At 45.3% G+C, this 15697-nt stretch overlaps 1 protein-coding gene across 1 annotated transcript in view; it reads right to left on the bottom strand.

Moving 5' to 3' along the window:
- The window catches only part of LOC119299594 (polyubiquitin-like), a 3120-nt gene extending 1770 nt beyond the window's left edge, over positions 1-1350 (bottom strand). Inside the window, exons 1-2 of the mRNA XM_037576778.1 lie at positions 1217-1350; positions 161-375 (exon numbers count right to left, since the gene is read on the bottom strand). Of these exons, the coding sequence (XP_037432675.1) occupies positions 161-375 (215 nt within the window). The 5' untranslated portion in view covers positions 1217-1350. The remainder of the gene's footprint in view (positions 1-160; positions 376-1216) is intronic.
- Positions 1351-15697: the final 14347 nt, after the last annotated feature.

A 15697-nucleotide genomic window follows, 5' to 3' on the forward strand; every position in this document is an offset into this window, starting at 1 on the left:
CTGCTTGCCAGCAAAGATGAGGCGCTGCTGGTCCGGAGGGATGCCCTCCTTGTCCTGGATCTTCGCCTTGACGTTGTCGATGGTGTCTGAAGACTCGACCTCGAGCGTGATGGTCTTGCCGGTGAGGGTCTTGACGAAGATCTGCATGCCACCACGCAGGCGGAGCACCAGGTGGAGGGTGGACTCCTTCTGGATGTTGTAGTCAGCAAGGGTGCGACCGTCCTCAAGCTGCTTGCCAGCGAAGATGAGGCGCTGCTGGTCCGGAGGGATGCCCTCCTTGTCCTGGATCTTCGCCTTGACGTTGTCGATCGTGTCAGAGGACTCGACCTCAAGGGTGATGGTCTTGCCGGTGAGGGTCTTCACAAAGATCTGCATCTGCAAACATAAAGTGTACCAAAACCATAATAAGGCACTCGTAATCATGAAACTGCAGAACATAAAGCATATATGAACCAGAAGGCCATGATCCAAGAGAGACGAAATTGTAACTATGTCTTGAACTATTAGATAGCAGATTGATGTTCAAGTTTGACCACAAGCTAAAAAGATCAGTTAATATATATGATTTTCAGACAAGAACTGATGCACAAGTACAGATACCTTCAAGTTTTGACACAACAAGATACAATATCAGTTAAATCAACAGTACTACTGTAAGCAAACACAATTGACTCTTAAGAGCAGAACCGGTGCACAAGAACGGATCCTCCAAACAACTACTAGGCCCAATAACTAACATAGGAACCAGTTTTGCTAAAGCACATCTAGGTGTGCCCAAGTATGCAACTCAGGTATATCCGTTCACAGATCAAGCATAGGTGCAACATAAAAAGGCTCATGAGCGCCACAAAGTCTGAGCGACTCAGCAGGAACCTAGCGGAATCAATCAACCACACACGCCTAGATGAACATAATCAACATCAACATCAGTTGCGTCTCAAATCGGCAGATCTACCAGATAATCCAGGCATAACCGTGAGGGATTTCACGACAACGGAGCCAAATCAACAGCAATCGATCAACAAACCTATCGTCTCGAACTAGTACTGCTAACACGGAACGAGCGGATCAACTAGAACACCTCTAATCGGCAGATCTACCGGATAATCCAAATCGAGAGGGATTTCGCGACAACCGACTACGGGGCAGATCAACAGCAACATAATCAACGATAATAGCGAGGGGCGCGGTGGGGCGCGGTCTGAAATTCACGTACCTTGGAGGTGGGCGAGAAGGCCTTGGCTTCGATTCGATCGGAAACTTTCTTGGGGTCGCTTGGGAGGAGGAGACGGGAGGGGAGGGGGATTTAAAGGGGGAAGAGTCCCGTGAGGCTACGGCACGGGTGACGACGGGTGGGGAGCGATGCGAGGTCTCTACCACGCAATTTCGGGGAAAGGCAGAGGAGAGGAGAGCGACCCGCCGCGGAGATACCAAGATGCCGTTTTGCGTTTGGCCAGCTATAAAAAAAAAGGTTGGTGACCGGCTCACGTCGGCAGTCCGTCAATGAATCTTTTCTCTACCCCTAAAAAAGGAGAGTCTTTTCTCTTCGGGAAAAAACCTTTTGGAAAATCCTTTTATCTCAACCGACTGATCTCGGGCTCTCGCAAACCTCCTCGCCAGCCGTCCGATCGCGAGAGATCGTGCGTCTCTTATCTGTCGCACGCGCCTCGGCCAGGCACTGTTGCCGCAAGCGGCCATGGGTCTTTTCGGCTGGCTGTCCATTCCACGACCTGGTGTTGGTCCTTGCAGCATTCCACTCCTCCCTCGAGACCTCAACCAACTACCTGATATGACGCGCGCATTCTTCCACAACGGCGAAGCCAACGCGAGGATGGGGAATGGAGCTTCGCATATCGACGTCTCAGGAGGCCATGGACAACGGCGCTCCGTATCTCACATACTAGGACCCTTCCTGGCGGTGTCCTGGAATATGGGGTGCTAGCCACGTCGGCCTGTCAGTCATGGGCCCGCCGAGGACCCCTAGACAACCGAAGAATGGGTCATGTTTACCATGACTCCCGGTGTACTCAAGATGAAATCCTTCGAAGAGTAGGCGCACACTTCACGACATGTTCAAATCATCGGTGTACCCCGGTCCCTACATAAGTCGAGGGGTTTAGTTCGTAGGGTTAAGTTAGATACATTCACATACAATCTCGAGGTAGATCTTCATGTACTTTGTACTCCATCACAACCAATACAACAAAAGCGGGATGTAGGGTTTTACCTCTTCGAGTCGTGACCCCGGGCCTCCGCATATAAATATAGGAGCAGGGGCAGCCCCTAGAACATAAGTTTTGGAGCCTTCTCTAGTTCGCTCTTGTTCTAGTTCTCATCTAGTTTGATCTAAACTAGATCTAGTTATGTTATCTCTAAATCCTCAAAATAGAGAAGCCATGTGTGGTTCTCTTCTTCTCCATTTAATTCTCCGACGATAATTAGCTCTGAACAACAAAGCGTTGTCGGATCATGAAGACCATATGCTTGCAAACTGTAGAGGTCATGCTTTCGGTCTTCGGTTCGAGCGGTCGTTCGTGAATGGTTCGAGAGACCAGTATAATGAGCGTGAGAATAACTCAAGAAGATAGCAATATATCTCACCTCGGGTTTTGTAATGTATCGTGAAGCAAAGAGAATAACATATAATAACCAAAGGTTCACTCAATATCACTCGTGTAAAAATAGGGATCAATATGGATGTCGACGGTTCCGCTACTAATCAATGAATGGAAGGTGTTTTCATTCATGTCTATATTTTACCAAACATACAGGGTCACACACTCAGGGGAACTACGATCTATTGAGTTCTAGTGGAGTGAGGAATATGAGAAAATATTCTTGGAATAGTTTCAGGAATAAAAGAAATAGTTTCGATAGAAACCGGAAGCGTCATAGGGTTACCCGAAGTGTTTCGGGAAGTACTGGGTAATACCGGAAAATAATATATATGCGGAAATTGTTTTCGGGGACCTAATCTAAATAATAAAGGGCTCCAATAATGATTGGGAGGCCCCTAGGATTTATTTAGGGGCGATGGGCTAATTAAATTAGCTAAAGGTCTTTTAGTGGAGAGATAATGGGCCTTAGGGCCCATAGCCGGCGGCATCCCCCCTTTGGGCTTGTAGGACAAGCTAAGGGGGTTCAAGGGAGTTGGAGGAGGACTCTTCCTCCTAGGCACAGGTCTCCAAGGGAGGAGTGCTCCTCCTCCAAGTCGCCCAACCCCCTATCCACCTATATATACACGAGGGGGCGCACCCTTTGAGACACAAGTTTCTCCCGTTGTCTCAGACGCACCTTCCCTGGTTCTTTCTCTCTTGTTATAGTTTTTGATCTAAACTTGAACTAGTTTTAGTTTTCTCTACTCCACATAATAGAGCAGCCCCCGTGGGGTTCTCTTCTCCCTCCTCTAGTTCTTCGGTGACACTAAGCTTTCGATGGTGAAGCGCTGTCGAATCCCGTATGCGTGCAATCCATAGGAAGGTCGTGCTTTCGGTCTTTGGATCGAAGGATCATCGTGGATGGTTCGAGGGACTTCAAGTTTGATCTACGACAACTCCTCTTCCACTGAAACTTGAAGTTGGTAACGATCCGATCTATACTTGTATGCATCTTCATAGTCATCCGGGACCTTGACTGTAGAGTAAATTTTTTGTTTTCTACTACGTTCCCAACATGGACTCCACCGTCGCGTATTCCCCAACTCCAGGTCATTCCCGTCCGAGTCCTCGCTATCGGTCATTGCATGGTGCTCTTGACGTGGCATTGTCAACATGGTCAACAAACGACAGTCATCCGAAGATGACTATACACGGAGGATGACAGTAGGGACCCCCAGGCCCATGGCCGCATGCAACAAAGCGCCTCCTGGTACATCTCTGATACGTATCCGTCATATCTATATTTTTTATCGTTTCATGCCAATATTCTAAAACTTTCATATACTTTTGGCAACATTTTATACTATTTTTGGGACTAACATATTGATCCAGTGCCAAGTGCCAGTTCCTGTCTGTTGCATGTTTTTTGTTTCGCAGAATATCCACATCAAGCAAAGTCCAAATGCGATAAAAATTTACGGATATTTATTTTGGATGCATGTGATTTTGGGGAAGAAGAATCAATGCAAGACGGTGTCCGAGGGGGGCACGAGGCACGAGGGCGTGCCCAGGGGGTATGGGCGCGCTCAGGTGGCTTGTGGGGTCATCATAGGTCGGTTGCTACCCTTCTTTCACCGCAAGAAAGATAATATCCAGAAGAAAATCATGTTAAAATTTCAGCCCAATCAAAGTTGCAGATCTCCGGGAATTTAAGAAACAGTGAAGGGCCAGAAAACAGGAACGCGAAACACAAGAGAAGAGAGAGAGAGATCCAATCTCGGAGGGGCTCCTACCCTCCAGAAGCCATGGAGGTCATGGGCCAGAGGGGAAACCCTCCTCCCATCTAGGGGGAGGCCAAGTAAGAAGAAGGGGAAAGGGGGCTCTCTTCGCCTCTCTCTCGGTGGCCCCAGAACGCCATCGGGGCAACCATCATGATGACAATCTACACTAACAACTTCGTCGCCGTCATCACCAACTCTCTCTTCCCCTCTATGCAGCGGTGTAACACCTCTTCCCCCCTATAATCTCTACTTAAACATGGTGCTTAATGCTATATATTATTATCTAATGATGTATGGCCATCTTATGATGTTTGAGTAGATTCATTTTGTGCTGGGTTGCTTGATGATCGTGATTGGTTTGAATAAAAATTATCGGTATGTTCCGGTTTTTGTTTTGTTCACATGATATGTGTAAATTCTTGGAGCGTCGTGTGCTTTTTATTTTTATTTTAGTGATGCACCATGCTAGTATGAGATAGTCCTAGTTCATTTATAGAATGCTCTTTGCACTTCACTTATATCTTTTGAGTATGGCTTTATAGAATGCTTCATGTGTTTAACTTGTATCATTTGAAGTTTGGATGCATGTTTCTCTACATACATAAAAAACGTTATTTGTAGAATGCTCTTTTTCTTCACTTATATTTGTTAGAGCATGATCTTTTGTAGAAAGAATTAAACTCTCTTTATTCACTTATATCTATTTAGAGAGTTAACAGGAGTTGGTCATTCACATGGTTAGTCACAAATCCTAAATAAAACTTCTATATCATAGAATATGATATGTTTCATTCCTTGCAATAGTTTTGTGATATAGAGATGGTAATATGTGGGAGGTACTAGTGAATGATTATGGTTTAGTAAGAATATTGGTGTTAAGGTTTGTGATTCCCGAAGCATGCACGTATAGTCTGTCGTTGTGCTAAGAAGTTGGATCATGATTTATTATTGATTGTCTTCCTTTGCGTGGAGGTCGGGGCGCGCGATGGTTAACTCCTACCAACCTCCCCCCTACGGGCATGTATAGTAGTACTTTGCGTAGAGGGCTGATAAACTTCCGCAATAAGTATGTGAGTTCTTTATGACTAATATGAGTCCATAGATGATACAAACTCTCACCTTTCCGCAATTTGCTAGCCTCTTCGGTACCATGCATTGCCCTTTCTCACCTCGAGAGTTGATGCAAACTTCATCAGTGCATCCAAAACCCGTGATATGATACACTCTATCACACATAAGCCTCCTTATATCTCCCTCAGAACAGCCACTATGCCTACCTATCATGGCATTTCCATAGCCATTCTGAGATATTGCCATGCAACTTCCATCATGACAACAATCTACACCAACAACTTCACTGTCCTCATCACCAACTCTCTCCCCCTCTATGCAGCGATGTAACACCTCTTCTCCCTGTTGTAATCTCTACTTAAACATGGTGCTTAATGCTATATATTATTATCTAATGATGTATGGCCATCCTATGATGTTTGAGTAGACTTGCTTTGTCCTATGGGTTGATTGATGATCATGATTGATTTGAGTTGTATGTTTTATTTTGGTGTTGTCCTATGGTGCCCTTCGTGTCGCGCAAGCGTGTGGGATTACCGCTGTAGGGTGTTGCATCAGTGGTCGATAGAACTTGAAGAGAATAGAAATTCTACATTTAGCTCCTCGTTGGGTTCAACACTCTTATTTATCGAAAAAGCTACAATTGATCCCCGGTACTTGTGGGTTATCAGTCTCCAACGTATCTACTTTTCCATGAACTTTTGCTCTTGTTTTGGACTCTAATTTGCATGATTTGAAAGAAACTAACCTGGGCTCATGCTCTCAGCAAAACTACCATGGTGTTGTTTTTGTGCAGAAATAAAATTTCTCGGAATTGGACAAAACTTGGCGAGATTTTTTATTGAATAAATAAAAATACTAGAGCGAAGATCTACCAGAGGGGCCACCTGTTGTCCATAAGACAACAGGGTGCGCCTACCCCCCAGGGCGTGCCCTAATGTCTTGTGGGGCCCATAGGTGGCCGTCTAACCTAATTCTACCTCCATAAGTATCGTCTTCCCGACAGAAAATGAGAGAATAATTTTCATCACATTTTACAGTATGGAGCCATCGTCACCTCTTGTTCTTCATCGGGAGTGGTGATCTGGAGTTCTTCGGGCTCTGGAGAGGGGGATTCGTCGCCACTGTCATCATCAACCCTTCTTCATCAACAATTCTATGATGATCACCACCGGGAGTGAGTAATTCCCTTGTAGGCTTGCTGGACGATGATGAAGATGGATGAGATTTGTCATGTAATCGAGTCAATTTGTTAGGGCTTAATCCCTAGCATCCACTATGTTCTAAGATTGATGTTACTATGACTTTGTTATGCTTAATGCTTGTCACTAGGGCCCGAGTGCCATGATTTCAGGTCTGAACTATTTATGTTATCATCAATATATTTGAGTTCTTGATCCTATCTGCTATTTGTATGCACTTGTTATTGTTTGGACGTGTAGACCCCAAGGTGACGATATTTGGGATACTGAAAGTGCAACTAATCCCCGGGTGGTTTTGGTAATTCATAACAACATATAGCTCATTGAACTAATATCCATTCAAGTTAAATATTTCATAAAGTCCAATGTTTGGCATGGCATTGACTAGAGATGTGGACCCCTCAAAATGCTAAAGGCAAAGATTGGCAAAGGCTCAAGACTCTTCATTTTCATTTTAGTGATCCAAGATCACATTGAGTCCATAGGAAAGCCAATACTATTAAAAGGGGATGAGGTGTTGCTTAATGGTCTACTTGCTCAAAGTGCCTAGTGATATTGCTCCAAAACCCTCAGCCACTTTCTCATTTCCACATATGTCCAAAACCTAAAGTCAAACTCGGCCCCACAGATTTGATCTATCCGGTGCCACCGAGTTCATTTGACCTAGCCACTGCCAGAAACCCTAGACAATTTAGTCTCACTAATCGGGATCTCGGTCTCACCGAGATGGCCTTGCAAACTCTCTGTTGCCTGTTGTAATTATTTCGGTCTCCCCAGAATGTGCAATCGGTCCCGTCGAGTTTGCTTGACCAACTCTTTGTTTGCTCATTGCTGAAATCGGTCTCACCGAGTTTATGCAATCGGTCTCACCGAGATGAGGTTTTGCCCTAACCCTAGCACATCGGTCCCACCGAGTTGATCATGTCGGTCCCATCGAGATTCCTATCATTCACATTTTGAATTTAATCGGTCTCACCGAGTTCTTCTATTCGGTCTGACCGAGTTAGGTCAAATGTGTGTAACGATTGCATTTTGTGTGGAGGCTATTTATACCCCTCCACCCCTTCTCCATTTGTGATATACCCATTAGAACGTGCTTACACTTCCATGATACGTCTCCAATGTATCTATAATTGTTTATTGTTCCATGCTATTATATTATCTGTTTTGGATGTTTTATATGCATTAATATGCTATTTTATATTATTTTTTGGACTAACCTATTAACCTAGAGCTCAGTGCCAGTTCCTGTTTTTCCCTGTTTTTGAGTTTCGCGGAAAGGAATACCAAACGGAGTCCAAATGGAATGAAACTTTCGCGATGATTTTTCTTGGACCAGAAGACAACCAAGAGACTTGGAGATGAAGTCGGAGGAGCCATGTTAGGACCCCGATCCTATGTCACACTGATCTAGCATGTAACACATCATATCACTTTGCTACCTCACGCACGTTATTCCCACTGGTGCCACCTTACCTGGCCCGGGACCGTTTGTGCCTTTTGGCTCACGTATATGATAATGTCGCTAGCATCCATATGACAGAGAACCCAGGCCGACATGACTAGTCGTGAATCCAAAGTGGCACTAACTTACAGGGACAAGCATACATGACCCAGCAATGAACGTGTCGGTCATCAACGTATGAACCCAAGTCGTAGCAAGCTACAAGGACTTAAAGGAACAACGCGTGACATTTCCCCGAAGGGACAGACACAGGAACAAGGAAGGACACATGCCGGACAGCCTAAGTGTTCCGGAGTAGTAGCAAGCTACCATGGCTCAGTGGAAGCACTAGGAGACATTTCCTGGTAAGAGAGGCTACCAAGAATAAACAACTAGGTTGTTGGATCCCACACATACCAAGCATTTCAATAACATACACACAATATGTTCGATATGTGCAAATACAACATGGCATCACAACAAAACTCTACGACTCAAAGTATTTATTCATTAGGCTCCGAGGAGCCAGATATTACAAACATGGGTCTGATGACCCAACATTCAAGTCATATAAGCAAAAGCACATGCGGAAGCTTAACTTGTCTGAGTATAGACAACTACAAATGAAAAAGGCTAAGCCTGACTATCTACAAGATCCTGCCGAGGGCACAAGATCGTAGCTAAGGTAATAAGCTAAACGTCGAAGTCCACGCGGAACTACTAGGTGAGACTGAAGTCTCTCTGCAAAAACATAAATTAAGCAAACGTGAGTACAGTTGTACCCAACAAGACTTACATCAGAACTAGCTACATATGCATCAATATCAACAAAGGGGTGGTGGAGTTTAACTGCAGCAAGCCAGCTTTGACTCAGTGGCTAACCTGAACTATGACTGCAAGTAACTCTTTTGAGGTGGCGCACATGAGTCCACATATTCACCAATCAATACACCACTATGGATCCACTCCCGTCTCCCTATGAGAACGCCATCCATAGCACTCATGCTTATCTTGCGCATTTTAGAGTATCCACTTTCACTTGTCTATGAACTGTATAGGCAACCCAGAAGTCCTTTACCGCGGACGCGGCTATTCGAGTAGATCATTTATAACCCTGTAGGGGTGTACTTCTTCACACATGTTTCCACCACTTAGCTTCTGCACACGACATGTGCTCGACAGACTTCAAGCGAAAGCCGATGTGGGTGTAGACCACGACCTGACTAACCACACAAGTCCCTAGTCCAGGTTTATCGCCTATTCAGGTTCCATCCAAAGGGAGTCCGACCGAGGTTTCCACTTACGGCCCCGAACGATGTGTGCGGGGTTCCCGAGGCACCAAACGAGCGACTCGGTACACTGGGCCACGTGCCTACCGCATCACAGCCCACCCCTTGGGTCAGCGCTGCGCACGGCCTCCAGCATACTACAAACACCATAAACTACTTGCAACTCCTGGACAGAGGACAGGGGCGGTTAATAAGTCGAGCGGGGTCATATTTCAGGGCCCAACGTGTGGTAGTAGTTGTTCATGGATCACAAACACAGAACTCGGTTCTTGAGGACGGTTTCAATGAGACAACCCACCATGTACTCCTACATGGCCTCTCACCGCTACCTTTACCAAATCGTGTTCACACACTTAGCTCTCAACAGTGAGACATGTTCACCACATTCCAATTCATTCCCGATGAATCAGACCTGACTCAACTCTAAGCAGTAGCAGGCATGACAACAAGCATGAATGAGTAGGCACATCAGGGCTCAAACAACTCCTACTCATGCTAGTGGGTTTCATCTATTTACTGTGGCAATGACAGGTCATGCATAGGAAAGGGGTTCAACTACCGCAGTATGTAACAGTTGAATCGTTGTTGCCCTAATGCAGTAAAAGAGAGCAGAAGTGAGAGAGTGGGATTGTATCGGAATGAACAAGGGGGTTTTGCTTGCCTGGCACTTCTGAAGATAGTATAGTTCTTCATCGGTGTCATCGATCTCATCGTCGGAACCACGTATACTGAGAGGGGACAAATACCGGCAACAGAGAAGGAACACAATCAATGCAATGCAACAATATGATGCATGATCATGACATGGCAATATGTTGTGGTTTGAGCTAATGCAACTGGCAACAATTTAAATGAAGTTGGTTTGAATCCAAGATTCAAATTCAAACTCCATATGTGATTATTCAAATGCCACTTAATTGATTTGACCTGATCAGCAGGCGTAAGTTGCTCAAACATGCATGGAAACGACACAGATGAATAGATTGGATTTTTCTGATAATTTTTCATATATAAATTATTTCATTTGGAGTTACGATTGAAATTCTATAATTTTTCAAAGTTTAGGTTATTTTCTAAAAATAAATAAATCATTTAGATTTATTTAAAATCCAGAAAACATTACTGCATCAGCAAAGCGTCACAATGATGTTAGCAGGTCAACAGAGCAGTCCAGGTCAAACCTGATCAGTAGGGCCCACTGGTCAGTGACACAGAGTCAGCTACAAAGGCTGACACGTGGGACCAGGTCAATGTTGACGTGGCCAAGTCAAACTAACCGGTGGGGCCATAAGCATTAGCTTAATCTAAGTAGGGAGATAAACCTGTGATTAATTAAGGGCGTGGGGCCCATTTGTCAGTGACATAAGGCTATTAGATTAGCGCCTAATCTACATTTAGTCCGGCGTTTAACCGGGGTTAACTCGCCGGCGAGTTGCCGCCACGGCAGGGTGGCTCGGAAATCGCCCACAGGGCACGGCTTGCGATGCGGTTGAGTTCTACGGTGAGCTGGGGCTCGTGCTCATCCAGTGGTGGCAGTGGGAGGGCACGAGGTGGCCGGAGTTGAGCACGACGTCGACCTCGGTGGCGGCCAGAGCTCGGGCGTCGACGAAACCGACGATGCAACACACGGGAGGATCAACAATTAGCACCTACGGGTTCTACAAGCGCTCACAAGGCCAACGGGCATATGCACGGGACCATTTGGTCACCGGTGCCTCGTCGCCGGCGAGCTCGGGCGGCAGCGTGTTTCGGTCAACATGGAATCGACGGCTATGGTGCGAACTCAGGAATGGCTATAACACCAACAATGCGGCTATATCTCCCACGTGTTGGGGCACGACTTAGAGGCATAGCCGCATGGTAGGTTTGTCGCAAGAGGGGTAATCTTCACACAATCCCATGTACTGAATAAGAAAGGGATAAAGAGTTGGCTTACAATCGCTACTTCACACAAATAACATAGTTAAACATACATCATCCAGAGTACAAACAAAGGTCCGACTACGGAACCAAAATAAAAGAAGACAACCCCAATTGCTAGATCCCCAATCGTCCCAACTGGGCTCCACTACTGATCAAAAGGAAACGAAACAAAACAACGACCATGATCTTCATCTAGCTCCCACTTGAGCTGGTTTGCGTCACATGCACTGGTATCATCGGCACCTGCAACTGTTTGGAAGTATCTGTGAGTCACGAGAACTCAACAATCTCACACCCGCGAGATCAAGACTATTTAAGCTCATGGGTAGGATAGGATAATGAGGTGGAGCTGCAGCAAGCGCTAAGCAAATATGGTGGCTAACATACGCAAATAAGAGCGAGAAGAGAAGCAACGCATCAGTCGAGAAGCTAGAAGTGATCAAGAAGTGATCCTGAAACTACTTACGCACAACCATAACACAAGAGCCGTGTTCACTTCCCAGACTCCGCCGAGAAGAGACCATCACGGTTACACACGCGGTTGATGTATTTTAATTAAGTCAAGTGTCAAGTTCTCTACAACCGGACATTAATAAATTCCCATCTACCACATAACCGCGGACACGGCTCTCGAAAGTTTATACCCTGTAGGGGTGTCCCAACTTAGCCCATCACAAGCTCTCATGGTCAACGAAGGATATTCCTTCTCCTGGGAAGACCCGACCAGTCTCGGAATCCCGGTTACAAGACATTTCGACAATGCTAAAACAAGACCAGCAAAGCCGCCCGATGTGCTGACAATCCCGATAGGAGTCGCACGTATCTTGTTCTCAGGGCAACACCGGATGAGACTAGCTATGAGTAAAACCAACCCTCAAGTTTCCCCGAGGTGGCCCCACAGGCAGCTTTGTTCGGACCAACAATTAGAGAAGCACTGGCCCAGGGAGGGAGGGGGTTAAATAAAGATGACCCTCGGAAGCGCGACTCCCAAGGGAAAAGTAGGTGGTGGTGAGGCAAATGGTAAAACCAAGGTTGGGCCTTGCTGGAGGAGTTTTATTCAAAGCGAACTGTCAAGGGATTCCAATAACACCCAACCACGTAAGGAACGCAAAATCAAGGAACATAACACCGGTATGACGGAAACTAGGGCGGCAAGAGTGGAACAAAACACCAGGCATAAGGCCGAGCCTTCCACCCTTTACCAAGTATATAGATGCATTAATTAAAAATAATAGATATTGTGATATCCCAACATATCCAGGTTCCAACATGGAACAAACCTTAGCTTCACCTGCAACTAGCAACGCTATAAGAGGGGCTGAGCAAAAGCGGTAACATAGCCAAACAACGGTTTGCTAGGAAGGTGGGTTAGAGGCTTGACATGGCAATATGGGAGGCATGATATAGAAAGTGGTAGGTAGCGCGACACAGCGATAGAACGAATAACTAGCAAGCAAAGATAGAAGTGATTTCGAGGGTATGGTCATCTTGCCTGAGATCCCGCACGGAAGAAGAATGAGTCCATGAAGAAGACAAACGGACGTAGTCGACCGAATCCTCACAACTCCAGAACGAAACCGAAGCTAACGAGAGAAGCAATCCGGAAAGAAGCGAGCAACATAGTGATACGTCTCCACCATATCTATAATTTTTTATTGTTCCATGCTATATTATATCCTGTTTTGGACATTATTGGGCTTTATTATAAACTTTTATATTATTTTTGGGACTAACCTATTAACCGGAGGCCCAGCCCAGAATTGCTGTTTTTGCCTATTTCAGAGTTTCACAGAAAAAGAATATCAAACGGAGTCCAAACGGAATGAAACCTTCGGGAACGTGATTTTCGGAACGAACATGATCCAGAGGACTTGGACCCTATGTCAAGCAATCAACCAGGAAGGCACGAGGTAGGGGGTGCGTCTACCCCCCAGGCGCGCCCTCCACCCTCGTGGGGCCCAGTTGCTCCACCGACGTACTCCTTCCTCCTATATATACCTACGTACCCCCAAACTACTAGATACGGAGCCGAAACCCTAATTCCACCGCCATAACTTTATGTATCCACGAGATCCCATCTTGGGGCCTTTTCCGGAGCTCCGCCGGAGGGGGTATCGATCACGAAGGGCTTCTACATCAACACCATAACCTCTCCGATGAAGTGTGAGTAGTTTACTTCAGACCTACGGGTCCATAGTTATTAGATAGATGGCTTCTTCTCTCTTTTTGGATCTCAATACAAAGTTCCCCCCTCTCTTGTGGAGATCTATTCGATGTAATCTTCTTTTGTGGTGTGTTTGTTGAGACCGATGAATTGTGGGTTTATGATCAAGTTTATCTATGAACAATATTTGAATCTTCTCTGAATTCTTTTATGTATGATTGGTTATCTTTGCAAGTCTCTTCGAATTATCAGTTTGGTTTGGCCTACTAGATTGATCTTTCTTACAATGGGAGAAGTGCTTAGCTTTGGGTTCAATCTCGCGGTGTCCTTTCCCAGTGACAGTAGGGGCAGCAAGGCACGTATTGTATTGTTGCCATCGATGATAACAAGATGGGGTTTATATCATATTGCATGAGTTTATCCCTCTACATCATGTCATCTTGCTTCAAAGCGTTACTCTGTTCTCTTGAACTTAATACTCTAGATGCATGCTGGATAGCGGTCGATGTGTGGAGTAATAGTAGTAGATGCAGGCAGGAGTCTATCTACTTGTCTCGGACGTGATGCCTATATACATGATCATACCTAGATATTCTCATAACTATGCTCAATTCTATCAATTGATCAACAGTAATTTGTTCACCCACCGTAATACTTATGCTCTCGAGAGAAGCCTTTAGTGAAACCTATGGCCCCCGGGTCTATTTTCCATCATATTAATCTTCCACTTAGTTGTTTCCTTTTCCATTTATTTTACTTGCATCTTTATTTCTCTTTATCATAAAAGCACCAAAAAAATTATCTTGTCATATCTATTAGATCTCACTCTCTTAGGTGACCGTGAAGGGATTGACAACCCCTTTATCACATTGGTTGCGAGGAGTTTATTTGTTTGTGTAGGTGCGAGGGACTCGTGCATGGCCTCCTACTGGATTGATACCTTGGTTCTCAAAAACTGAGGGAAATACCTACGCTGCTCTACTGCATCACCTTTTCCTCTTCAAGGAAAAACCAACGCAGTGCTCAAGAGGTAGCACATAGTAAACAACCATCACATAAACATGGCATGATGCACAACCAAGTATGATGCATGTCCGGTTTAATGAGGCATGGCATGGCAAAGTGCAACAAATAATACTACAAATTAAATGGAGCTGGAGTTGCATATTGAAGAAAACACCACATTCAAACATTTAGTTCAGTCTCGTTTATGTACCCAACAATATTAAATGTTGTTAAACATGACAAGAGGTGAAGCATAATAAAACTACCTATCTAGGCAAGTTTAAATGAGGCCGGAACAACAAGCAACAATTCCGGAAAATCCTCATATGCAAATTTTAGAGTTGGTACTGTTCTGCCCCAAACCATATTTTATAGTTGTTAAACATTCCAAGTAATGCCACCATGTTAAACCAGGCATTTTTCTACCCCATTTACATATAAAGTTTATTAAATTTGGAGCTATGGTTATTAAGTTATGAAATAAAGCATTTTAGCATGGCATTTAAGAAAATTAATGCAAACAACAATTTAAACATTTTAAACATGTAAGAAAGTTGGATATTATGAAACTAGACAAAATTCTAAGCATTTTTCATATATAATTTATTTTAATCCGATGCACGGTTTGAGAATTATTATATGCATGAACAACAGGTTTTTTTTTGCAAAACTGCTTTCCTATGGAAATTAGACAAATTCGCATAAGTGAAAAAAATAGGAACGGGCCGAAACAAAGGCTGGCCCAATAGTGCACAAGGAGGCTGCTCACTTTGGGCCAAAGGCCGGATGCTGGGCCGGCTCGGTGGTGTGCTGGGGTGGCCGAACGGCGCGGCTGGGCCTGGGCTTGCGGGGCCCATCCAGGGAGGTGGCGGCACTCGCTATCTCCCCGCACAGGAGATCGACCAAGGCCATGGTCGAGGGACACTCCGGCGAACTTGCCGGCGAGGAGGCGCGGAGAAGGACACGGAGTGACGGATCTGGGCGTGGGCGGCTCGATCCGGCGGAGGGCAGCGCCGGAGGAGGTTGGTGGAGGCGGATCCGGCCGGTAGTGGTGGAGCTCGTCGAGCTAAGGATGGCGCCATGCCGGGGTTCCTGCGGGGAGAGAGAGACCATGAAAGAGAGAGGGAGAAGGAGAGGGAAACGGAGATGGACAGGGGAGGAGAGGAGAGGAGAAGGTGATAGGGTACATCCCAACAATATATATTATTTAATTAATGCATC

This window comes from Triticum dicoccoides, chromosome 5A (assembly GCF_002162155.2).
Source record: "Triticum dicoccoides isolate Atlit2015 ecotype Zavitan chromosome 5A, WEW_v2.0, whole genome shotgun sequence".
In the NCBI taxonomy this organism is placed as follows: domain Eukaryota; kingdom Viridiplantae; phylum Streptophyta; class Magnoliopsida; order Poales; family Poaceae; genus Triticum; species Triticum dicoccoides.